The sequence below is a fragment of the Papio anubis genome, chromosome 7 (genome assembly GCF_008728515.1).
Source record: "Papio anubis isolate 15944 chromosome 7, Panubis1.0, whole genome shotgun sequence".
NCBI classification, from domain to species: domain Eukaryota; kingdom Metazoa; phylum Chordata; class Mammalia; order Primates; family Cercopithecidae; genus Papio; species Papio anubis.
Window position 1 is genome coordinate 142066260 of NC_044982.1, and position 26561 is coordinate 142092820.

Sequence of the window (26561 nt, forward strand, 5' to 3'; positions counted from 1 at the left end):
TTATGTGCAGAGCAATGTGCTAAGCAATTTATATACATTAACTCATGTAAAGCCCTGGAATAGTTCTGTGGTAGGTACTATCATTCCCATTTTACAGATGAGGAAACAGGCTTGGTGGGTTAAATGACTGCCCCAGTGGTCCAAAGCTAGTGAGGGGCCCAAAGGGCTCAAATTAGAAGCCAGATATGTTCTGATCCCAGAACCTATGCCACAGTGTCCCCATGTGAAGAAGCCAACATGGTTTTCTTTGGAGAAATCAATTCAGTGAAATGAACACATTACATTTCCTTTAATGTGCTATCCAAGGTAAGGCACGGTGGTTATCATTAATAAATGAAAAGTTTACTTAACAAGGAGTTAACATGGCCACGTTCCAGCATCTCGTCTGCTTCTCAAACTTACAGCCTTTTTAGTTTCATGTTAGCAAACAATCCTGACTATCACCAGTTTTGCAGAACAGTGATTTAGCAATGGGCATCACTCTGATAGCCACCCCCCATATTATACATTCCAGAGGAACCACATCTGAGGACAGCAGCTGCCCAGCTCACCCAGGGCCAGTTAAGAGGAAAAAAGGGCCTGTTCCACACAGCTGATTAAATGCTGTGTCACCTTCACTCTGGGTTCTAGGTTTTCACTTCCACTGGCATCTTGACCCTCTCAATAATACCGCTGATGATGATAGCAAGTATTTGCATAAAGCTTTACAGATTAGGAAGCATGCTCATTCATCACCTCATTTAATCCTCATGGTAACCATGTTAGGCAGGTAGGGCAGGCTTTTTTAAAAAACCTTTATTTTACTGAAGAGGAAACTGAAACTCACTGACATTAAGAGAATTGCCAAGGGTATGAAGCTAGGGAATGGAAGGCCAGACTTAACCAAGGTGTCCTGATTCCACATCCTCTGCCTGTCCCATATCAGCTGCCTACTGGTATGAGCAGCTGTGTAGCTAATATTAATATCCAATTTCTGCTAGTTCCTCACTGCCCAGGATTTACCCAGCACCCCAAATCTCCACACACAGGAACATGAAAACCCTCGAGTTCCAGAAAGAAATAAATGTGGCAGCCAAACCATGTGCTCATCCCCATGATCCTCTCAACACTGTCCCCAATCTTCAACAGAATAACTCAGAGTCCTCCTATCACTGCCCCTGATCCTTGACAGAACTACTCACCAGGCCTTTGGAGGCCCAGCTGCCGCCCACCACCCCCTTATCCCTTCCGCTCGGCTTCTTCCCCATCACTTTCCCTACTCCAATCCACTCTCCTGCTCTGACTGCGGTCACACTCCTTCTACTCCCCCTAGAAGCATCCCTTCTATATAATGGGAAAAAGTTTAAAATGAAATAGTGAAGATTCCTAAACTCTCTCAGGGACTCCACAGGCTCCCAGATACGCCTGCCCTTCCACATCTGGGCTTCCTGAAGAACTCATAAGGGCTCTATGCAGAGGGTGGACTGCATGGAAGCTACATCGAGGAGAGATGGGATTGGGGAAGGTGATGAGGGAAGACTGTTATCAGGAAGAATACTCTACTGATTAAGCAGACGCTGCCTCATCCGCCTGCACCCAACACAGCCAACCGTGTTGGAAAGCTATCTGGTGTGGAGGCAGAAGCATGCACAAGGAGTCCTGGAGGCCAGCCCCGCTGCCACTGACCTTGGGAAAACCACTGACTCCACCCTCTCCAATCTTGTCCAGTGGGGGTTGATGGAGAACAAGGATGAGAAGACTCCAAGCTTCCTCCTAGCCCCAACCTTTCATGACTTTGTAAACACCAGAGAGTGATGAGGCAACTTGGTAGTTTTTACAATGGGGTTCAGGGAACAGGCCAAATTGGGTAATGGATGATTAAGAAGCCAAGGAGGAAGCAGGAAAATAGAAAGAAAATAGGTAGGTACACAAATAAAGAGGCTGTGGTAGTATGGGAATCCTAAAAAGACATCAGAGAGGAGGGCTTGGGTAGGGAGGAACTGGGGACACAGGCAGAAAGCACCCTGGGAGGAGAAGAAAGGCAGGGGCTGTATGACTCCCCAGAGACCTTCCTCAGCACCCCCACTGCCACTGCCAACCAGAGCCCCATCATTCCCTATAAACCACCAGCGCAAGGCTCTCTTTCATGTCTACTCCTGCACCTCCATCCCCAGACCACTAGGCCATGAGTATGGCATAGCTTGGCACCATTTACTGAGCACCTACTATGGGCCAGACCTCATGCTGGAGACTTGACATGCCTTTCTCATTGGATCTCATCAGTAATTCTGTGAGGGAGGTACCATTACTATCTCTATTTCACAGGCAAGGATATCGAGGTTACAAAATTTAAGTGACTTGCCCAAGGTCACACAGTTGTAACTGGCAGAGACCAGTAGGCTTCACCACTATGCTCTTCTGCCTTCCATGAAACTTTTGTTTGGTGTCTTGACTTGGAAAGGGCCCCAGAAAGATGGGTTCATTCAGGAACCACCTGCTGAAAGGTGGACTCTGCACAGGTAACCTGCTTACTTCTAGAGCAGGTTCAGGTGTTGACTTAAACCCATCACAAGGTCTCTGGCCTGTGACTCCTCTCAAGGCTCCCAGTAGGCTCCCAGACTGTTCCTGTGACTGGCACCTGGCCTCCATCGGACAAGCCCCATCCTGGCTGAAAACCACCACTGGGGCCAGGCTAGGGTGGCAGGAGAACGCAACTGAGTTGGGTCAGGGGGAAAGCGGCACTTTGGCACCTTAGAGCTCCATGGCTGGGGCCATGGGGGGCCATGAAGAAAGGCAAGCACTTTGCTTCCTCCAGACTCAACTTCACAATTTCAGGGGTGAGAATTGGAGTAGGGTAGGGGAGTGGGCACAGGGCAGGAGCTTGAGACTCACAGAGACCCCAGTTTGACTCTTGGTTCTGCTGCGTGCCCAAGTCAATGAGCTTCCTTCTGCCTTGGTTAACAACGGTGCCCATCTCACCATTGTTCTTGTGGAGATTAAATAAATTAAAGCATGCAAAGCACTTATTAGCACAAGGGCAGGCACATAGTAATAATAATTATGACTCTCCATGCATCACCTTATTTAATATTTTGGTGATTAAATGAAACTGAAGCAGAGAAAAGTTAAATCATTTCTCCAAATTCGCTTGCTAGAAGGGAGTAGATCCAGGATCCCAGAGCTCAAGCCCTGGCAGCACACCACGGCACCTCAGGAAATGTCAGCTCTTGCTGTCATGGTATGTTGTTGTTATTGTCGAGGTCATTGTTGTTTTGTTTTTTTTTTTTTTGAGACAGAGTCTTGCTCTGTCGCCCAGACTGGAGTGCAGTGGTACGATCTCAGCTCACTGCAACCTCCACCTCCTGGGTTCACACCATTCTCCTGCCTCAGCCTGCCAAGTAGCAGGGACTACAGGCGCCCGCCACCATGCCCGGCTAATTTTTTGTATTTTTTTTTTGGTAGAGACGGGGTTTCACCATGTTAGCCAGGATGGTCTCAATCTCCTGATCTCGCGATTCGCCTGCCTCGGCCTCCCAAAGTGCTGGGATTACAGGCGTGAGCCACCGCACCCAGCCGAGGTCATCGTTGTTATGAACTTTCTGGTGGTTGCAGTGGAAACTAATAACAGAGGATGAACCACAGGAATTCTCTCCAGGATGTCTGCAGAGGGTGAGTGATTTTCAGCAGTATTTTTCTATTGTTGCTGTAAGTAAGGGAAACAAACTAAAAGACTAAAACCAAGCACTGTGAGTCAGTCTTATTCCTAGGGAGGCTACCCTCTCTCAACGCCACCAAGAAGAGTAGCCTGCCCAGGTGATGCCGCATGTTTGGAATTCTGAGCTGAAAAGAATAAAGAAATAACCACAGGAAACAGCACCAAGCTAATGAAGGGAAAGAGGTCCCAGGTGACCCAGTGGGACTGTGGACACTCACTTGTAACAAAAGGCTGCATTGTGCTTGTAGAACCGGCAGAGGTTTCCGTCATCGGGGGGTGTGGCACAGAAGAAGATGGAAGGTGACAGATTGTATCGGCCAGACTTGCAAAATTCATCATTTTCTCGGGGAACACCAGGCTCGATGGCAACACGATCACCTGGAGAGAAAAACAAAGATGGCACCCTGCCCGAAGGTGGGAGCAGTCTGCCCCCTCTTTGGTCTGGTTCTTTGTTTTCCAACCTTTGAAAACAGCAGAAGCAGAGATGTTATGAAGGCTTGCATGCTCATGGGCAGACGCCAGATGCGAGAATCTAGCTTAATGAGCCCCCTCCTCCCTGGGGACCCGGAGTGTCCTAGGCAAGTAAGGAAACTTGGGATGAAGCACAGACTCACTCTGGGGGAAAAGGACCACCCCCTCCTCCACAGTTCAGTGTGGCCTGCCCTTTTTCCAACTCCTGCAACAAGCCAAGCCACCCCTCTACCTCCACAGCCACTTCCCAGCTAAGGCAAGCCAAGTATAGTTCCCGTCTCACACTGCTGCAAAAGCGGTAGCTCATACATGGAGTTTGCAGGCATTTTTTCTTCATCTGTCTGGAAAATAGGGAGCAAAGCCTTTACAAAGACAAGAGCTGTAATTATAGCATGTTTTATGTCCAGTCTGGTCATTTTTAGACAATAAGTAGGAGTCAACTGATTCCTGGTAGTAGAACCGCAACGGCCAATGACCTGCAGAGGCCTCATACAGCGGAGAGTAATAGTTGAGGCTTCTGAACAGCCAGTTCTGTTATACTTCTATTCTATGCCCCACCATACCTGCTTGGAAACCCAGCCTGAGAACTGCTCTCTAATTGTTTTTTTTTTTATCTTTTTATTATGAAGAATTTCAAACACACAGCAAAATTCAAAGAATTGCATAGTGAACACCTGGATAGCCTCCTCCTACATTCTTCGAGGAACATCTAGCTATGTTCACTTTATCACATATCTATCTACCCCTCCGTCTCATCTCTGTCTCTCCTTCCATCAATCCATCTTCTTTTCCGATTCATTTCAAAGCAGGCTGCAGACATCACCCTTAAATGCTTCAGCCTGCATATCATTAACTAGAGTTCAGTATTTGTTCATGGTTCTTTTTTAAAGTTATCACCTAGGAATGCAAACCCCTTTTAAGATACAGAACACTACCACTACCTCAGAAATCTTATTCCTCTGTGTCCCTTCCCTGTCAATCCCCACCCCCATCCCTAGAGGATGTTTTGATTTTTTTTTGTTTTGATTATTTTTTTGTACCACAGTAGTATTGCCTGTTCTGGCACATCACAAAAATGGGATCATACAGTAGATACTCTTTTGAATCTTGCTTCTTTCAGTTAGCATAATGCTTTTCAGATTGATCTATGTTGTTGTGGTATTAACTGTCTGGACAGGTGCAGTGGCTCATGCCTATAATCTCATAATCACAGTACTTGGGAGGTCAAGGCAGGAGGATCACTTGAACCCAGGAGTTCAAGACCAACCTGGGCAACATAGAAAGACTTCATCTTTACAAAAAAAATTTTTTTTTAATTAGCTGAGCATGGTGATGTGTGCCTGTGGTCCCAGCTACTTGGGAGGCTGAGGCGGGAGAATCACTTGAGCCCAGGAAGTTGAGGCTGCAGAGAGACGTGATCACACCACTGCATTCCCACCTGGGTGATAGAGCAACACTGCCTCAAAAACAAATGACAGTTTGTTCCTTTTCATGGCTGAATAGTGTTCCAATGTAAGAGTATACTATAGTCAGTATCACCATTCTCTTATTGATGGAAAAAACCTGGTTGTTTCCAGTTTTCCTGTTGTTGGTTTTTTGGTTTCTCTGTGTGTGTATGTTTCTTTGGTTTTTTGTTTGTTTGTTTTTTGAGACAGAATCTCACTCTGTCATCCAGGTTGGAGTACAGTGGTGCAATCACTACTCACTGTAGCCTCGACCTCCCCAAGTTCAGGTGATCCTCCTGCCTCAGCCTCCCAAGTGAGGGAGGAGAAAGAAAAAAAGCAGGCAGACAGTTAGGGCAGGTCCTCGGTGAAATTCTTTCAAACAAAAGAACAGTCTGGAAAAAAATCAAGCTGCAGGCACATAGAGAGCAGCTTGGAAAAATCAAGCTACAGGCACAGATAAGGAAGTGAGGCCCAACATAGAAACGCCTTGGTTCTCTGTGTAATCAGGGGACTCCCAGGAAAAAGTTTCCTCCCTTTTTTGGGCATGTACACAGTGGGCTCCGTGAGAACTTGCATGGGGTGGGGTGGGGGCTTGCCTAAAACATGCCCGTAGTTGCTCAGGCAAGAGAAGCTACACCCTGTGCTTGCCTAAGACATGCTCACAGCTGCACAAATAAGGGAAGATACACAGGTAGCCACACAGATAAGGTAAGTTACACAGCACCTGCACAGATAAGGGAAGTTTCTTATAAAAACCTTCGTATTTAACTGTAAAACAACAACCGTGTTTCAGGTCGATCCCCTGCTCTGCTGCTGAGAGCTTTCCTCTTTCACTTATTAAACTTTCACTGCAACCTCACCCTTGGTGTCCATGCTCCTTAATTTTCTTGGTCATGAGACAAAGAACTCTGGATAACACCTTAGACAAGGAGACTGCTACAATGACCCTAGACTGCTTCACCCGTAGGGGGTCATCTGGGATATGTCGGAAGGGTGAGTAGGAGCAACCCTCTAATATTTTACTTTCTGTGGTTTCTTATCCACAGTTTTTTTTTTTTCCTCTCAAAATCAAACAAATACCAGGCCTCTGTTGGTCAGTTAAGAGTGGTTAGTGCAGCCACCAGATCTGTAAGACTCAGAGGACAGGCTTGCTGGAGAGGACTCTGTCAATCCCCCATCGCCCTCGGGTGTTGGGAATGTCAGCTGAGTTCCAATCCAGTTTCCATTCATGGAAGACCTAGCCATCGCATGGGGTTGGAAGGAGGTCCTGGGACAACTGAAGGTTTCTGGCTGAGGCTACACCTCAGTGTTATCTGAACGCTCCTGAACTAACTCCAGTCCCTGACAGCCCATCATGGTGTTGGTGCCAGGACTTTCTTTCTTTTCTTTTGCTTTTTCTTTTTTTTTTTCCTTTGATGGCTAGTCATCGTCTCCTGTCGCCCAGGCTGGAGTGCTAGTGGCACAATCTGGGCTCACTGCAAGCTCCGACCTCCCATGCCATTCTCCTGCCTCAGCCTCCCAAGTAGCTGGAACTACAGGTACCTGCCACCACACCTGGCTAATTTTTGTGATTTTCTAGTAGAGACAGGGTTTTACCATGTTGACCAGGATGGTCTCCATCTCCTGACCTCGTGATCTGCCCACCTCGGCCTCCCAAAGTGCTGGGTATTACATGGCACTGTATGCCAGGATGTCTCACCCTCAGCCACATACTTTTTTTTCTATTCATAAAAATTTTATTCCACTTAGATTAATATAATATACATGTTCTTAATAATTATGCTTGGATTGTTCATAAAAATTTCATAAGACATTAAACGAAGCTAGCCATCATCTCAAGTTGTTTCTCTGTTAACTATTTTACAGCACATACATGTTAGGAAGTATCAAAAAAAAAAAAATCACAAAAGCAAAAAACCTAAAAATCACAAAAGCAAAAAACCTAAAAAAGGTTAAATACATGGGTTTTTGTTTTACTGCTGTGCTTGATATACATAAATAATGAATATCAGCCAATTCAGTTTTACTGCATCTTTACTTTTACATTTGTTCTTTGGTTGCCTAAAACATTTAAGTACAAATACAATGAGCATAGCAAAAATAATGAAAGCTAACAGCAGGTAACTGTACAAATAATGGAACGTGAACCGTTTCTGCCCTTACCCAGAGTAAGATGGGTTACGATTGTCTACAGGAAAACTTCTGCAGCTGTAGTCAAAGGTGTGCACATTGAGATTGAGTATTCTACAGATATACCTGGTTTAACATGTGGGATCCATGGGATAACTGTTTCTATCACAGCCTTGCAAGTGCTCCAAACCTTAAAGTACCCACAATTACTACACCTGTGACTGGAACCAATGATCCCTTTAATTCTCCACTAGGACAAACCAATATGTAGGCAGTTTTCTTTGCTTAGATATGGAAGCAGTTTTAACACTGGCCCTTGTGAAGCCGCAATGTACCAAAAGTACTGTGTCAAACATTTATAAGTTGTATAAAAATTCCACATCCCCATATTGGCCACCTCAAGATGAAAACAGGGAAATCCCTAAATGTTAACTGGTTCTACTCCCCTACCATTAAACATAAGAATCACATGGAAAATACAGAAATTCAAATAGAAGTAACATAAACCTGTCATAAATCGTAAACAAAAACTATTTGTGGGACAGCGCAGATGACAAATGGTCTACTGTGTAAATTTTAGGAGTCAGACAAAAGTTGGAAGGCTGGTTAATTTTCCCCTCCTTCTCCTGCTTCAGCTTTGTCTCCTTGGGTATCTGATGTCCACAACGTCAAGTTGTCTCTCAGTAAACGCATTATTAGCGTGCTGTCTTTGTATGACTCTTCACTTAATGTATCAAGTTCAGCAATGGCTTCATCAAAAGCTGTCTTTGCAAGACAGCAGGCTTTCTCTGGGGAGTTGAGAATCTCATAATAGAACACAGAGAAGTTAAGGGCCAGATCCAGTCTGATAGGATGTGTTGGTTGCATTTCCTTTTTGCTGGTTTCAAAGGCTTCTTGGTATGCTTGTTGTGACAGATCCATAATCCCTTACTTGTCATCATCAGCGGCAACCTCAGTCAAGTAACGGTAGTAATCCCCTTTCATTTTCAAATGGAAGACTTTGCTCTCTGCTTGTGAAGCATTGGGGATCAAGAACTTTTCCAAAAGAGATAGTATCTCTTAGCTCTGTCTCAATTTTCTCTCTGTATTCTCGAGCCATCTGCTGTTTTTTCTCAGCACCTTCTGTCTTTTGTTCAATATTTGAGACGACCGTCCAAGATGACCTGCAGGTTCCTACAACATTTTTACAAGCAACTGAGAGAAGATTCCTCTCCTCACTGGATAATTCAGCTCTTTGCTCAGTTACAGACTTCATGCAGGCTGCCATGTCATCATATCGCTCAGCCTGCTCGGCCAGCTTGGCCTTCTGAACCAGCTCATTTTAATCTATGACTGGATGTTCAGTGTCTGGAGTGGGTGGTGGTGGTGGACGGACGGGGGCTCAGCAGTCTCTGGGTGGCGAGGGCAGCAGTGGCAAGGCTGAGACTCTGTCTGCCCAATGAATTTGAACAGTTCCTCTATGCGACAATTTTCTTCTGCTAGGAGGTAGACTATCAAACCCGAAAACCTCTCCTTCTAACCTCTGCCTGGAAAAAATTTAGAATCAGGGTTTTTACCTAACGTTTCAGTCCCTACCATGCCACCTAGTGAAATGAGATTTTTCTCTGTGGAGGTCACTATTGGCCCTTTGTCCAAGGCCTCTAGTTCCCCAATTTCTCTCCCTCCTACATCCCTCTATTAGGGACCAGGCTCCATGCCCCATCTGCAAACAGCAAAATTCCACCTTCAACAGTCAAGAAGAAGCCACCCTTGAGAGACAACTGTTAGCCTCAGTGCTGCCCCCATCACAGGGAGAACAGCCATTCAATCCTTATGTTTGAGGCACCTGTTCTGCATCCAGCTACACTGGAATCTCTGGCTAACAGACAATCGCTTCTTCAAATATCAGGCTTTCCTGCTAGAAGGATCTACAGACCACTTAAAAACCTGTCCCTGCCTAAACCCAGCCACTTTCCTCCCAGAGGAAATTAGAGACTACTGAAAATAGATTTACGTGCAATGTGTGTAAGGAAAGTAAAATGTGTTTTGGTAAGATTATAAGAAGGCATGGAAATGTAAATTTTGCCTAGAAATAAAGGATTGTTTTGAATTAGGTGAAGATAAAGCTGAAGGTTTAAGCGAGTTGTGGAAGGATTATAAAAATAATCTTGCAGCAGAGCGCAGTGGCTCACGCTTGTAATCCTAGCACTTTGGAAGGTCGAGGTGGGTGGATCACCAGGTCAGGAGATGGAGGCCATCCTGGCTAACACAGTGAAACCCCATCTCTACTAAAAATACAAAAAAATTAGGCGGGTGTGGTGGTGGGCGCCTGTAGTCTCAGCTACCGGGAGGCTGAGGCAGGAGAATGGCGTGAACCCAGGAGGCGGAGCTTGCAATGAGCCAAGATAGCGCCACTGCACTCCAGCCTGGGTGACACAGTGAGACTCTACCTCAAAAAAAAAAAATCTTGCAAAGGAAATTCTGTGTGTGAATATATTGACTAAATTCAAAAGGATATTCTATGTTTTTTATGTAAATTGAGCATTGAAATAAAAGCACAACAAGGCTTTCTTAAGGCACTGATCTGCTTTTTAACAACAATTTGTAGAGGGTTATAAAAGCTTTACGAGAATCTCACCTCATGATCAAACTGGGTAAGATTTGATAGAATTATCTCTTAGGTTTCATTAAAAAAATTGGGTTTGACATTAATAGTAGACACCCTTGGTGTCCACACTTGTTAATTTTCCTGGTCATGAGACAAAGAACTCTGGATAACATGTCAGACAATGAGATTGCTATATTGACCCTAGACTGCTTTACAAGTAACTGGGTGCATGCCACCACGCCAGGGTGATTTTGTTTTTGTTTTTGCAGAGACAGGGTTTTTCCATGTTGCCCAGGTTGGTCTCAAACTCCCGGGCTCAAGCAATCCTCCGGCCTTGGCCTCCCAAAGTGCTGGGATTACAGGTGTGAGCCACCACGTCCATCTCTAGTTATTTTTCATGACTATCTTGCCTCCTCATCAAGGATGGGAATGCCTCAGGATTCGTCAGTCTTCTGCTCCATATTTATTTTTCCATAGTGTCTAGTGTTGTGCTAGACAAATTTTTATTGCTAAACGTAGAATTTGTGAATTGGGAGAAAACAAACCATGGGACACAAACGTCGTTTATATCTAGAAGGGCATTACTTATTGGGAAAAAATTCCCTGGAATGTGACAAGTAAAAGCTGTTGGTTAAAGACAGTAGCACTTTTCTGTTGTAAAGAAAGGGAGAGAGGTAGGAATAATTGAGGACAAATAGTTATCCCGAGGTTTTGGGATGGTTTAGATGGTTCATCTTCAGGCAGGTACCCAGCCCTATGTAGGGGAACTCCAAATACGCTGTCAATATAGCAATGGCCTCCAAGTTTGCAGAAAACAGAAAGCAGACTTACAGGGGATTTTAATATCACAGGTATTGCTACACATCAAAGTTACAATTGGATTTAAACTCCGTCTGAATTTGGGGAGTGACCTATACCAGCGAATTAGAGACAAGACTGGAAACCCTGGCGGACCCTCCTGCCTGAGCCCAGGACAAGCTGGAGACCAACACGGCCGAACACCAGTGAGGCAGGAAGCCATGTGGCAGGAGCCCAGGAAAGGACCCACAGGCCTTATCCTGCCTCAGTACCTGGTTATTCGGGAAAAGTCGGATGGACAGACTCCACTGGGAAGAGGTGCTTACACCTACCACACAGAATAGAGTTTACTAATAATGGTGGGATCCAGTCCTGCCATTTACCAGATGCCCATTGTGTGCCAGGTACCAGGAAAGGCGCATCACAAAATCTCCCTTCCCTCACCATAAACCAACAAGATGGTGTTATCTCTGCTTTAGCGATGAGGAAACAGAAGCTCAGGCGCTCACACAGTGATAAGCTGTGGAGACTTGACTGTTCGCTCACCTCTGTACGAGTGCTCGGGCCCTCCGGAGCCTGAAGAGGATGTTAGAACCTTGTGAGGCCTACTGAAGCCATGGAAGGTCTGGCCTTTATTCAGCAGGGACATGGTAAGCTATTTTTCCTAAGTCTTTTTGTGTTGAAAGTACTCACAGAACAGTGTAGAGTCCTGGTACATAGTTAGTGCTCATTAAAATAAGTGGTGAAGGCTGGTCTGAAGGTAGTGCATTATCTTAATTGATTGTTCATAGTCAGTTACAGATAATACTCCTTGTTCTACTCTTTCCCCGCTTCTCACTACTGCACTTGACTAGTCTAGTCTTTTTTTTTTTTTGAGACGGAGTCTTGCGCTGTGTCACCCAGGCTGGAGTGCAGTGGCGCGATCTCGGCTCACTGCAAGCTCCGCCTCCCAGGTTCAGGCCATTCTCCTGCCTCAGCCTCCGAGTAGCTGGGACTACAGGCGCCCGCCACCACGCCCGGCTAGTTTTTTGTATTTTTAGTAGAGACGGGGTTTCACCATGTTAGCCAGGATGGTCTCAATCTCCTGACCTCGTGATCCGCCCGCCTCGGCCTCCCAAAGTGCTGGGATTACAGGCTTGAGCCACCGCGCCCGGCCGACTAGTCTAGTCTTAAAAAACATAGGAATGCTTCCATGCCTTAGAGTTATTGACTCATATGTATGTTTATCTATTTGTTTGTTTGTTTATTTATTTATTTGAGACAGAGTCTTGCTCTGTCGCCCAGGCTGGAGTGCAGTGGCATGATCTCAGCTCACTGAAACCTCCACTTCCCGAGTTCACAAAATTCTCCTGCCCCAGCCTCCTGAATAGCTGGGATTACAGATGCACACCACCACGTCTGGCTAATTTTTGTATTTTTAGTAGAGATGGGGTTTCACCATGTTGGCCAGGCTGATCTTGAACTCCTGACCTCAAGTGATCCGACCACATCGGCCTCCCAAAGTGCTAGGATTATAGGCATGCGCTACTGCGCCCGGCTGACTTATATGTTTAAATTCTGTAAATGAACATTAGGAAATATTTGATGAGTTGTGGTCTTCTTTCTAGATTTGTTGATTAGAATTTTAAGTCAAAGTTAACATATGAAAGACTTTAAATCCAAATTTTGTATCCTAAGAAAAGAAAAGGACCCACAGAAATCCTTATGAGCACCAAAATCTGTCTATATTTTGCTGGCACGGTGGTTTATGCCTATGTGATCCCAGCACTCTGGAAGTCCAAGGAGGGCTGATCACCTGAGGTCAGGAGTTTGAGACCAGCTTGGCAAACATAGTGAAACCCAGTCTCTATTAAAAATACAAAAATTAGCCAGGCGTGGTGGTGTGTTCCTGTAATCCTGGCTACTCAGGAGGCTGAGGCACAAGAATCACTTGACCCTGGGAGGCAGAGGTTGCAGTGAGCCGAGATGGTGCCACTACACTCCAGCCTGGACGACAGACTGAGACTTTGTCTCAAAAAAATAAAATGTCTGTATTTGTCTCTGCCTTCTATCTCCTCTGACTCCCTCTACTTTCTTTCCTGTACAGTTAACTTTCTGCAAATTATGCCTATGCCATTAAGGATGAATTCTTCCACCTAGCCTTCAAGATCCTCTATAATCAGGTGGAGTTTTCATACTATTCAGTTTTACCTTCTAATTATGATTATATTATGATAACATGACATTTCACAGTTTTACAGTGCTTTATTTTATTTTATTTTTTGAGACAGGGTTTTGCTTTGTCACCCAAGTTGGAGTGCAGTGGTGCAATCATGGCTCACTGCAAACTCATCCTCCTGGGGTTAAGTGATCCTTCTGTCTCAGCCACCCGAGTAGCTGGAACTACAAGTGCGCACGACCACACCCAGCTAATTTTATTTTTCACAGAGACAGGGTCAACCTCTGTTGCTCATGCTGGTCTCAAACTCCTGAGCTCAAGCAATCCTTCTGCCTCGGCCTCCCAAAGTGCTGAGATCACAGGTGTAAGCCACCATGCCCAGCCAAATGCTTTTTAAAGAGGGACTTTTATAAAGATTACGCATGTTTATCATCTCCAATAACTCCCCAACACAAAACCTCTGCCCTGAGCAGCACAGACTTATCCGCACTCAGATGTGTTACTCTCGCATCTGTAATTTGATTGTGCACTTCCTCTTTTTTGTTTGAGATGGAGTCTCACTCCAAGGCTGGAAAGCTGGCATGCAGTGGCACGATCTCAGCTCACTGCAACCTCCGCCTCCTGGGTTCAGGCAATTCTCCTGGCTCAGCCTCCCGAGTAGCTGGGACTACAGGTGCGTGCCACCACGTCCAGCTAATTTTTCTATTTTTAGACAGAGTTTCACCATATCGGCCAGGCTGGTCTCAAACCCCTCACCTCAAGAGATCTGCCCACCGCAGCTTCCCAAAGTGCTGGGACTACAGGCATGAGCCACCGCACCCAGCCTGTTCGCTTCCTCTTAACTAGAATATTAGCTCTGACCTCTTCAAGAACTCAAATATAAAACCTTTCTCAAGTATGAAGATGCTGGGTAGCCCAGTGGTTCTGAGCACTTGCTCTAGAGTCCAAAAGACCAGGATGGGCATCCCAGCTCTGAGACAAACTAGTGAATGACCCTGGGCAATAATCGGGCTTCAATTTCTTCTTCAACTAATGAAGACAATAATGCCTATCTCATAGAGTTGTTTCAAGAATGAAATAAATAGCCCAGGCGCAGTGGCTCAGACCCATAAATTACAGCAAGTTACCCAAATTACTGCCAAGGTGGGCAGATCACTTGAGGTCAGGAGTTCAAGACCAGCCTGGCCAACATGGTGAAGCCCCATCTCTACCAAAAATACAAAAATTAGCCAGGCGTGGTGGTGCATGTCTAATCCCAGCTACTCAAGAGGCTGAGGCATGGGAATCACTTGAACCAGGAGGTGGAGGTTGCAGCAAGGTGAGATTGCACCACTGCACTCCAGCCTGGGTGACAGAGTAAGACTCCGTCTCAAAAAAAAAAAAAAAAAAGAAAGAAAGAAAGAATTGTACATCTAAGTGTTTAACACGGAGACTAATGTAGCAAATCAATAAATATTAGCTACCTTCTTATTAATGTTACTACTGTTAGATGTCTAGTTCAAAGACCTATCTCCTCCATGAACTCTTTAACCACCTTTGCCCATAGCAAATGCCCTTTGAACTCCTAAAGCCTGTTCTTTCCCACACCTAATTGTATCCTATGGTCTTGCTGTCTAATTGCTGGTATTTATGTAGGGCCTGACATCTAGTGTTTCCACATTGATCTAAGCATCCAGGGATCATATCTGCTCATTTTTCTATATCCCTCAAGGCTCGTGGCATAAGACTGAGCTCATTGTAGAAAACTGACTAAACCCTTGTTATAATTTACATTTAGAGAAACCCACCCTTTGTTATAATTTATAGTCAGAGACTTTGTCCCACAGGTGAGAACCAATCACCAGTGGCTATTGGAAGCTATAAACATTCCACTATGAAATAACCTCATAACACCACAGGAGCTTTCTTGACTTCCACTAATGATGAATGATTTAACATCCCTAAACAAGACACATGCCTGACTTCTTCACAGCTGGCCAATCCCTCTGCATGTGGTTGGGCTCAGAGAGCTTTATAACTAACACAGGATGGTGCCTCCTGTCAACCTCCACCTTCCCCCAAATAATGTGACCTTATTTCCTGGCTGCACAGCAGCCTCACCGGTAAAGGAAGGTTAAAGCCAACAGCTAACTATGCCAAGACAACTTGGATTTAATTCATGGTATCAGGGAACAACACAGGCTGCCACAGCTGAGAATTCCTCCCTCTGGGAAGATGAATGAAGTAAATCTAGGAAGAATAATGGTGGTTTCCCAGCCATCTAATAAAAATCAAACACAATATCCAAGGCCCTGGTTCACAGCACCTAAAGGTAGTTTGGGTTCGTATGCCTCAAATGTTTTCTCCAGCCCTTTACCTGGCTTATTTCTTACTTGGCTCCAGATGTTGGATTAATTGTCCCTTCCTCAAATGAACCAAGGGTCTGGATAAAAGACACGAGTCACAACCTGCATTCTCCTCTACCACCCTTAACACATGGTGACTAAGTAACTATCTGTCTGCTCCAGGTCCCTCTTTTCTTGTGTAAGGTAAGATCCATGTGAGTATGGACCAAAACTGTCTTGTTCCCTGCTGTATCCAGAGCTTAACAGAGGGTCTGGCCCAAAGAAAGCATGCACATATGTTTATGTTGAATGAACACATAAGTCGAAGGACCTTGCTGACCTGGTTTTAGGTGCTTTACCAATGATCCCACTTTTTCGACCGTTCCTGAAGCTTCATGTCCCAGCACCATGGGCTTTTTCACGATAAAATTCCCAATTCGACCCTCCTCCCAGTAGTGGACATCTGAGCCACAGATTCCAACAGAATGCATCCTCAGCAACACCTCTGATAAAAGAAAGGAAGAAAAAAACAGTGAGAGAAGGAACAACTCCTATCCCTCTGAGGTGCCCTAGTGATTTCCCTCTGCCCAGGGGAGAGGGCTGGGTTACCAGGCCAGGCACACTATTTAGGCCATAGAGGAGAACAAGCTACATAGCAACCCTGACTAAGTCTCGCAAGGCAAACAAGCTTCCACATGTGATGGCTAATTTTATGTGTCCACTTGGCTAGGCTATAATGCCTGGTTGTTTGAAGATACATGTTGGGCATGGTTAGCTTTTAAACCAATAGACTTTGAGTAAAGTAGATTACCCTCCATAATGTAGGTGAGCCTCATCCGATCAGTTTGAAGGTCTTAAAAGCAAAGACTGAGGTTTCCTGAAGGAGAAGGAACTCTTCTCAAGACTGCAACATCAACTCTTACCTGAATTTCCAGCCTGCCCTTTGTACACACACACACATACATACACACACATATATCTTAGTGGTTTTGTTTCTCTGGACAACACTGACCAATACACTGGATAGAAAAGATATTATTAGTAGCATGAAATGTACCAACCACTTAAGAGAACAAACTATTTTCCAAAAGAAAACTTTCTAGATAATTAATATGCTATGCGTGATTCTTACCTGTTTATGAGAACAAGTCTGGTAGAATCTCAGCTTGGCAACATTTTGTGAACTATTGAGTTCTTCATGCCTATTGTTTTCTTTCCTTTTTTTTTCTTTTTCTTTTTCTTTTTTTTTTTTTTTTTGAGACAGAGTCTCCCTCTGTTGCCCAGACTAGAGTGCAATGGCAGGATCTTGTCTCACCGCAATCTCTGCCTCCCGGGTTCAAGCAATTCTGCTGCCTCAGCCTCCCAAGTAGCTGAGATTACAGGTATATGCCACCACATCCAGCTAATTTTTGTATTTTTAGTAGAGACAGGGTCTCGCCATGTTGGCCAGGCTGGTCTCGAACTCATGACCTCAGGTGATCCACCTGTCTCAGCCTCCCAAAGTGCTGGGATTACAGGCATGAGCCACCGCGCCTGGCCAGTTTTCTAAGTTCAAAATAATGATGGTACTGTGCCCCTTTGGTGAAATAAGTACCAATAAATACCATCATCTCTGACTGAGATGATGGTTATGAATACCTCCCTGAAAAAAAACACTCTGCCTTAGAAAGACAAAGAGACCCGAATCTCTGCTATGCAGTGCACTTGCCACAGACTACTGAGGTGGCTCTTCAGAACTTTCTTCCTCCTTAGTTTTAGTGAAGAGAGTAAGAAATGGCAGGGTGAATTCTCAGATCAAAGGCAGGGAAAAGTCATTTGAGTTAGGAAAATCATCTCAGAATTTCCTCTCTTGAAGTAGCAACTGGTAGCGAGAGATTAGATTTGACTTTGCTAGAACACTCGCTAAAATGCACTCTTTTCCCTTCCGATGCAAGTGTAGCAAGAGACAAGAGTGTGAGCAGAATGCTGCTTCAGGGAGAAAAGCCGTACCAGGAGCCAAGCTTGTACTCTGGGTCCAAGACAGCCCTCGTTTGGCCACTTCTGGAATCAACAGTCAACTTTTCAGGACACAGTGAGGTAACTCTTTCACTTCTCTGAACATGGATCTTGGTGAAAATCCTTGAACCCTGACTATACAATACTTGTTCAGCACCCATAGAATGGCTATATTCTGTCTAGTCTGTATTCTCACCACTTACAAGTGGATAACACAAGTGACCTTTCAGTAGCAAAGCTCTGGATCCACCAGGAAAGCTGCCTTCGATCTGATGTTCACCCAGAAGCTGCGGTTCCGGTGTGAGGTAGGACAAAGTGGGAAAGGACACCCCCAACTTCTCAAGGGTAGAAAGGGGACATGACTGTCTAGGTGTGAGAGGGGGAGAGTGAGTATCTACAGACACTCTGCCCACTGCCCCCAGCCTCACTTCAGGGTCCTGCAAGGTTATGACAAAGTGGGATTCCAGGGATGGGAGGGATTAGACAACTGTCAGCAGGGATCTGAGCCAACAGAAAAAAAGAGATGGAAATGTTCACAGCACCTGCCATGTGCAGACAGTGGGCTGGACTCTATCCTCACCACAGCACTCAGTTTGTAAATGAGAAACCCAAGGCTGGGAAGTTACAGATGCCACTTTGGGTGTCAGCATGTCAGCTGAGCCCCACAGGCTTAGCAAGTGAGAGGCCTGGAAGGAGCGGAGTAAAGGTGTTGGAAACCCTGGCCCCATGTGCTCATTCACTTTCTGTGCTTGGTTGATTAGAGCAGAGGACAGGGCCCCATGCAGCCCCTCCCACCCACACTGGACAGAAGGTCCTGGGCTGCCGCACACTTTGGTGACTGGCCTTCCTGGGGAGTGGGGAAAGCTGGCATGATGCTCCCTTTGCTAATTAAAAGATGAAGTTCTGTAGACTCACTCCTTTTCAAAGTTTGGGTTAGGGTTAGGACACTTGGCCACTCCAACAGCAGCTTCTGGTAGATAGGGTACACTGTCATTAGGTCAAAAGAGGAATAATTCTGTCACTGGTCCATATACTTCACATCAAAAACTCTTTGGGATGAGTCAGCAGTCTGGTACGGTAATTTTTCTGATTCTATCACTATTCTTTTTATTTCATGTAGCAGCCAAGATAAACCTCCCACCAGGTCATGCTGCAGACAGTAGACTCCGTTCTCAGCCTAACAAAAGCATAGGTTTTTAATGGACGCAAAAGTAATAAACAGTAGGAAAAGAGAGGAAAGGGAACAATATACATGTGATTCCAAAGGAAACAACAGGAAATAATAAAATATAAGTTATGTTTCCCAAGAACTTACCATTTGGGCCTGGTTCAGGGATGGGATAGTTCTCCTAAAACAAACAAAATTGAAAAAAATCATTTAACATGTATAATAACTTTACCTTATGAACATTTTCCATTACAAACTAGAGTTTCATCATTAGTTTATTTCTTCTTAGAATTAACACAAGCTCAGACCACACTGCTCCTGGGTGCATGCCTGAGGGGATACGCTAAATGGCACGCTGCGCACACCTACCTAGCCCTTCTTCACTTGTCTACATAATACAGTGACCGACCCAACAACAGCATGGCCAGCACACTCACAAAGCATACAGAGGACCACACTTGTCACTAGTGACATGCCACAGGATGAGATAAAGTGCTGATGCTGGGTTCCCTCCCTGGGAAACAGCCTACAAAGCGAAGGCACAATCCTAGCCAAGGAAGAGCTGACTAATTGCTGACCTCATCCCACCCACTGGTGCAACTTCGCCAGGACTAAGGAAAAAGCACACTCCATGTAACTCTAGGCAGAAGGGATCTTTGGGTCTCTAGATCTGCCATCCATGTCAGATCCCGCCTTCCTGGAGAAACATGTTCTTAGATACAGATTTGTTTGGTCTGACGAACTCCCCCAGGGAAAGGATGCAGGCGTTTCCCACAGTTGAACGTGAGGGTGTTCCCCTCTAGACAGGTAGGAGAAAGTGTCTGTGCTGCCAATCTCTTTCCTTCCCATCAGCACAGAGACTGATACCTGGTCCTCTTTCCCTAAAATTCCCATGTGGCATTATAGGGGCCCCTTGGGAACACTTAAGACCTGGATTTTGGCCCCTCTCACAGGTTCAAAAGCAATCTGAGCTATTCTGGTGTTCACAGCTAGTAGTAATAGCAGTAGCAGCAGCAGTAGTAGTAGTGTTGATTTACTAAGCCTTCTTTCCTCATTGCCAACGGGCTAGGAAAGTCCTAGTGACAAGGAAGGACACTAAGTGGCCAAATCCAAGTGTTCATTTTACTATTTTAAGGTAATCAAGAAAAGAGGGTGCAGTGGCTCATGCCTGTAATCCCAACACTTTGGGAGGCTGATGCGGGCGGATCACTTGAGATCAGGAGTTTGAGACCAGCCTGGCCAACATGGTGACACCCATCTCTATCAAAAAGATAAAAATTAGCTGGGCGTGGTGGCAGATGCCTGTAGTCTCAGCTACTCAGGAGGCTGAGGCAGGAGAATTGCTTGAACCCAGGAGATGGAGATGGCAGTGAGCCAAGATTGTGCCACTGCACTCCAGCCTGGGTGACAGGGCGAGATTCCGTTTCAAAAACAAGAAAAAGAGAGAGAGAGAGATGGAAACGTTCACAGCACCTGCCATGTGCCAGACAGTGGGCTGGACTCTATCCTCGCCATAGCACTTAGTTTGTTCATGAGAAACCCGGAGCTGGGAAGTTAAATAACTTGGTCAAGGTCATGCTACCAGAGAGTGGATGAAGCCTGCTTCCACTGTGGAATATGTCTTTTCTCCTTCAGGGGTGGTGCAAAGAGCTGCCAAACAAGTGATGAGAATGTCAGAGCTGGGCCCCATGAAGCAAGCTCTGGGACGAGGCACTGTTCCAAACTTACCTCCCCCAAAAGCGCTTATCTAGCTGCTTTTACAGGCAGCCCCACCGCATGAAACCACACCACGGGCACCAGACACACGCTGCTCGGCACCAGCACTGCGCTTAGTGGTCCGTGGCTTTTGTTTTTCCTAACAAGATCATAAACGCCTTGAAGTCAAAGACCATGCCTTCCGTCTCTTTAGCACCAGGCACAGTGCTTGGCCCCAAACTCAAGTGTTTGTACTTGTTAAATAACCACTATCCAAAATAGTGTTTCCAAGAAGGTCAGAGGTTTTCACTCATCTCAAGTTACCAGCCCTTTCTGTTGAAGAGGCTCAGTGCTAATCTGAACCTCTTCTCCAGGGAAACAAAGCTCAAAGCTTTAATGCTATTGCTGCCTAGCTGACATTGCTCAATGGCTTCTTTGTGTCAGGTACTGTGTGCTTTACAGGCATTACCTCACTTAATACTCACAAAAAAACTACATGGTACATCCTACTATTTCCCTTTTCCATGTGATGAGACTGAGGAACCCGCCCACGGTAACACTAAGGTAGCAAATGGTGGAGCTGCATCCAAAGCAGCCTGATGGGGGCAAAAAGGCTTAAGGGAGTTTTTAAATCTCTTAATAATTTAGACTGGCTACATTGGAAGGAAGGAAGGAAGGAAGGAAGGAAGGAAGGAAGGAAGGAAGGAAGGAGGGAGGGAGGGAGGGAGGGAGGGAGGGAGGGAAGGAAAGAAGGAGGGAAGGAAGGGAGGGAGGGAGGGAGGGAAGAAGGAAGGAAGGAAGCGAGGGAGGGAGGATGAGAGGAAAGGAGGTAATCAGTCTAGAAATAGCCACCTCAAGATAGCTGATTGTCACCAAAATATTCCTCAAAGTCGTTGCTGGTCCCACATCAGACATCAGGAACCACTGTGCAAAGTGATGCTTCTGTTATACCACTTGAATTTTTTTGCCACTTTAAGTTCTGGGATACATGTGCTGAACCTGCAGGTTTGTTACATCAGTATACACGTGCCATGCTGCTTTGCTGCACCTATCAACCCGTCATCTAGGTTTGAAGCCCCACATGCATTAGGTATTTGTCCTGATGCCCTCCCCTTGCCCCCAACCCCCCGACAGGCCCCAGTGTGTGATGTTCCCCTCCCTGTGTGGATGTGTTCTCAATCTTCACCTCCCACTTATGAGTGAGAACATGTGGTATTTGGTTTTCTGTTCCTGCATTAGTTTGCTGAGAATGATGGCTTCCAGCTTCATCTATGTCCCTGCAAAAGACATGATCTCATTCATTTTTACGGCTGCATTATACTGCGTGAAATCTTAAACTGCAGGTTAAATTGAAACTAAAGACTAAGGCCTTTATTTCAAACATGGCAGAGCACCCCACCCTCCCTGCTAAAGGTACTAGTAGGCAAATTCACAGACATTGAAAGACAGTTCCACAGCATACAATTCATAGCCTTGCCTAAAGCCAGGCCAGACCTGAACGCCCCCATTTGGAGGTGGAGAGGTGGTAAGACTAAAGCTTAGAACAACAGTCAGGCACACCAAGTAGGCCCTGGGTCACTAGAGAGAACACGACTGTAAATATTTGTTCAAGTTAACGGAGCTGAACAACTGTGCTCCTACCACACCGCAAAGCTGCAGTGACTCTCCCAGACACTAGAGGGTGCTGTGCCCACAGCCTGTGCTGTGCCTATAGCAGAACACACTTGATGGAGAAGTTAAAACAAATTCCTCTCCCTGCACACCAACTTTCTTCTTCCATTCTTTTTCTTGCTGATTCTAATTACCCTTACAACTCAGGCTTGTCTCCTGCCCCCTGTCTCTGTAGGAGACATGCTACCTGAGCACAAAACTATTTTAACATCAGCCCGTAGGTTTGTAAATATTGCCCTAAGCACACTGTGGAGACTACAATGTTTCAGAAAGTAATTACAGCATGGTTACTCAAAACCTTGCTCTTCATGTTTCCTTGGCATGATGTTGGCCACAATCCTCTGTTTGCTTAATCTCTTTCTTTCTCTCAGATACTCTTCCAATTATCCTATTTCTCATCTACCAAAGTTCCTTAGGTTCTCTGAGATCCCGAACTTTCACTTTTATCTCCACAGCTCCTTTTCTCCTCATTCCCAAAGGTTTTGTCAAATCAATCATATTCAAGGTTTCCTAAACAGAATTTCTTTTTCTTTTCTTTTTTCTTTGTTTTTTTCTTTTTTATTTTTAGTAACTTATCAGCAGTCCCTGATGTCAGATGTCACTGCACTCAGGCTAGAGTGCAGTGGCACGATCTCAGCTCACTGCAGCCTCGACCTCCTGAAGTCAAAGTGATCCTCCCATCCTCCCGCCTCAGCCTCCCAAGTAGCTGGGATTACAGGTGCGTGCCATGCTGCACGACTAATTTTTTTAAATTTTTCGTAGAGATGGGGTTTTACCATGTTGGCCAGGCAGGTCTCAAACTCCTGGCCTCAAGTGATCTGCCTGCCTCTGCCTCCCAAAGTGCTGGGATTACAGGTGTGAGCCACCGTGCCTGGCCGAATCTCTTATCTTTTAATGAGTGACTGTACAAGGGGGTAAAAAGGAATTGAGTAACTCTTCTTTACTATAGTTGTGTCTGTTTTCCAGCATATTTCACTTCAAGTCAGAAATACATATCTGAATCACATATATACTCTCCCTTCTACCCCCTTCAGCTCCTCCCGCTGCCCCACCAGCCCACTCCTGAAGCAACTCATGGAAATACTTCAGGAAGTACCCTCTGTGGGGACACAGGATCATTTCAGGTACCTCTCACATACTATAAGTTATCTTGCTTTTCCTAAATATATATTTTATATTAGCCTAAATATACATTTCCTAGCTATGTTGTCACTGGTGCCATTTCCTCTACTTCCACCTGCATAACTGAGTTGATTCCCTTAACCTATCTTGCTTGGGTTGCAGCAATGGCTTCAACACAAGGAGAAATGGAAGGAAGATGCCTTTTCCCTCCTCCAGCCAACCTGAGTGGCACAGTGAACTCAGACTCTAGAACTGCCTGTCTACATGCAGCCCAGGCTTCCCCCACCAGCTGCATGACCTCAGGGTAAGTTATGTAACCCGTGTGCCCCAATTTCCTCCTTCATATGATAATCATGAAAGGGAATGCCGACTCAGTAAATACGTTCGCTGTTATTACAAAACAAGTAAAATCAAAGTTCTTTTTCCATAATTAGCTCATGCTATGGTTGAACCAACCCTGGTCAATCTTGTCCTTCTGATAAGAGTAAAGCACGTTAAATAGAAATTTCAGGAGGCCACTGTTTTGCTCCTGCACTGGGCCCCAAGAGAACAGAATAAAAACCCAGAATGGAGCCACTCATACTAAAGTTCCGCGTCATCAAAGCAAAATTGAGTTGTTATATGATCTTCAGAGAAATCAGGAGAGATAACAGCCAAATATCCCAAACAGGCCAGTTTCAGTCAGCATGATAATAAAGTTCCCTCTACTTTAATCCTTACCAAAAAAATGAAAAATTATGACCTGAAGAAACCTCATCTTAACCAATCAGTTATTTTTTTTTTTTTGTTCTATTTCCCCGTTCCCACCTTACAAAGAAAATAACTGAAATGACCAATCTGCTTTTTCTTGTGTTTCTGCTTTCTTTAGCTCTTTTCTGTTTGTAAAACCACCTCCTCTCTTTACCTCACTGGAGCACACGCTATTTTATGGAATGATGTGTTGCCCAATTCTAGAATTGCAAATAAAGCCAAATAAAATCTTTTAAATTAAATTGTAGTAATTTTATCTTTTGACAAGTATTTTAAATTGTTTTGTGGGAAAGTTGTGTTCTGCATCCTGGATTCAACCAAACCTCAGGTCAAAAATATTCAAAAAATAAAAAATAGCAATACAACCCTAAAAAATAATGCAAATGAAAAATAATCTATAACAATGATTTACAGAGCATTGACATTGTGTCAGGTGTTATAGGTAATCTGGGGGGATTTAGAGCAGATGGGAGGATGCATGGAGGTTATATGCGAATACTACACCATTTCATCATGTACAAGGGACTTGAGAATGCTTGGATTTTGGCATCCGCAAAGGGTTCCTGGAGCCAATCCTTCCCCTACTCCAGGATACCAAGGACAACTGTATTCTCATGGTTTTCATATCAACATTAAGAAAATCTGACCACTCTTTACAAGGCTGGAATTTGGAAGAAAGTGAAGGGATTCTAGCAGTTATTAGGCTTGACTCTGCCAGTTGTGGAAAGAGTGCAACATGCTCCCACTGTCTTAGGGTGGGGGATGGCTGGCAGTGTGTGGGGAAGGTGCTGGTCTCATCCCAGATGCACAGCAGTCACCTGCTCCCTGCTGCCAGGCTTCCTGTGGCCTGTGGAGGGCTGCCCTGCACACCTGCAGAGCGCAAGAGACCCTGTTTTTCTTCCTTTCCCCTTCCATTCTCCCTTTCTCTTGAGTGCCTGAAAGGTGTTTTGAGGGTGGGAGGAAAATTCAAAGGTTTCCCAATTGGCTATTTTGTCATGACAGGCTTTGTTCTAGCCGCGTTGGTCCTGGCAAACTTGAGGTCAAAATAGGAGGTAGAATGTCTTCCCAAGGTCCAATGAGCTGGTCTCCAGCCCGGGCTCTCCTGGCTCCATTCAACTTTGTTCTGCTGATAACAATCCTGCTGAAATGCAAATTTGTATCAAGTCGCCATGACCCTGGAGACTCCTAAACCTCTCACGTGGTGGCCACCACGCCCCCATCTTACCTGCAACCACACCACACTCACCCTTTCCCATTGCCTAATCCCTCTCCCTCTTCCAGATCCCACAGGAGGTGGGAAGTGAGGCATCTGGGATGACTTCTAAATTCCTACAAGAATTAGGAGACACTTAGGTTTGGACATGCTGGGACTAAGGTGTCTTGGGACATCCAGGTGGGGCTATTGATATATAATAATGTTTTGTGATTCAAAATGTCTCAAAATGGAGTCTTTTTTTTCTTCTAGTTATTGTTTTATAAAAACATATTGTGGTACAATACATAACATAAAATTTACCATCTTAAATCCTTTTAAGTGTATAATTTAATATTGTTGTCTATATTCACATTGTTATACAACAGACCTCTAGAATTTTACATCTTGTAAACCTGAAACTGAATACCTATTAAGTAACAACTGCCCATTTTACCCCCTCAGGAGCCCTTAACAAACACCATTCTACTTTCTGTGAGTTTGGCTACTTATTTCATACAAGTGGAATCATATACTATTTGTCACTTTGTCACTGGTTTGTTTTTATTAACATAATATTCTCAAGGTTTATTTTTAACCTTGAGAATGGTTTAATCTGAGATGATAACACCTGCTGCGGCCAGGCAACCCCAAAACTTGACAAGAAAGTGAAGCCAAGGCCAGGTGGGATGGTTCACACCTGTAATCCCAGCACTTTGGGAGGCCGAGGCAGGTGGATTGCTTAAGCTCAGAAGTTCCAGACCAGCTTGGGCAACATGGTGAAACCCTGTCTCCAAAATTAATTTTAAAAAATAAAATAAGAAAGTGAAGCTAAAAGGTGGCTAAGACATGAAATTGGACATTCCTGTGTAGGGTATAAAAACAGTAAAGAAAGTGACCATGGCCGAGAGCCTGTAGAAGCTCTGCCCATGAGAACTCTGAGGCCTCCTCCTCATGAGCAGAGGCTGCCATAAGTTCTGCAGGGAGAAGAACAGCCACAACACTCCTCCCACTTTATTGTTTCGAGGGAAATCCAAATCGGTTAATCGGTCAGCGTGCTGGTCTCTGGAGCTACTTGCCATGGCTCGTTTCCTCTGGTTTCTTTTTTTGTTTGTTTTTTTTTGTTTTTTTAAAGAGATGCATTCTCATTCTGTAGCCCAGGCTGGTACATTAATAGCTCACCACAATCTCGAACTCCTGGGCTCAAACGATCCTCCCACTTCAGCCTGCTGAGTAGCTGTGACTACAGGAGTGTGCTATCATACCCGGCTACTTTTTAAATTTTTTGTAGAGATGAGGTCTTGCCCAGGCTGGTCTGAAACTCCTGGCCTCAAGTGATCCTCCCACCTCAGCTTCCCAAA

The 26561-nt window shown here is 45.0% G+C and overlaps 1 protein-coding gene and 1 pseudogene across 1 annotated transcript in view; both read right to left on the bottom strand.

Moving 5' to 3' along the window:
* The window catches only part of SORD (sorbitol dehydrogenase), a 46606-nt gene that overhangs the window by 11691 nt on the left and 8354 nt on the right, over positions 1–26561 (bottom strand). The window contains exons 2-4 of the mRNA XM_003900874.5: positions 18918–18951; positions 15948–16112; positions 3913–4072 (exon numbers count right to left, since the gene is read on the bottom strand). Of these exons, the coding sequence (XP_003900923.2) occupies positions 3913–4072; positions 15948–16112; positions 18918–18951 (359 nt within the window). The remainder of the gene's footprint in view (positions 1–3912; positions 4073–15947; positions 16113–18917; positions 18952–26561) is intronic.
* On the bottom strand, positions 7315–9958 carry LOC103885797 (annotated as a pseudogene).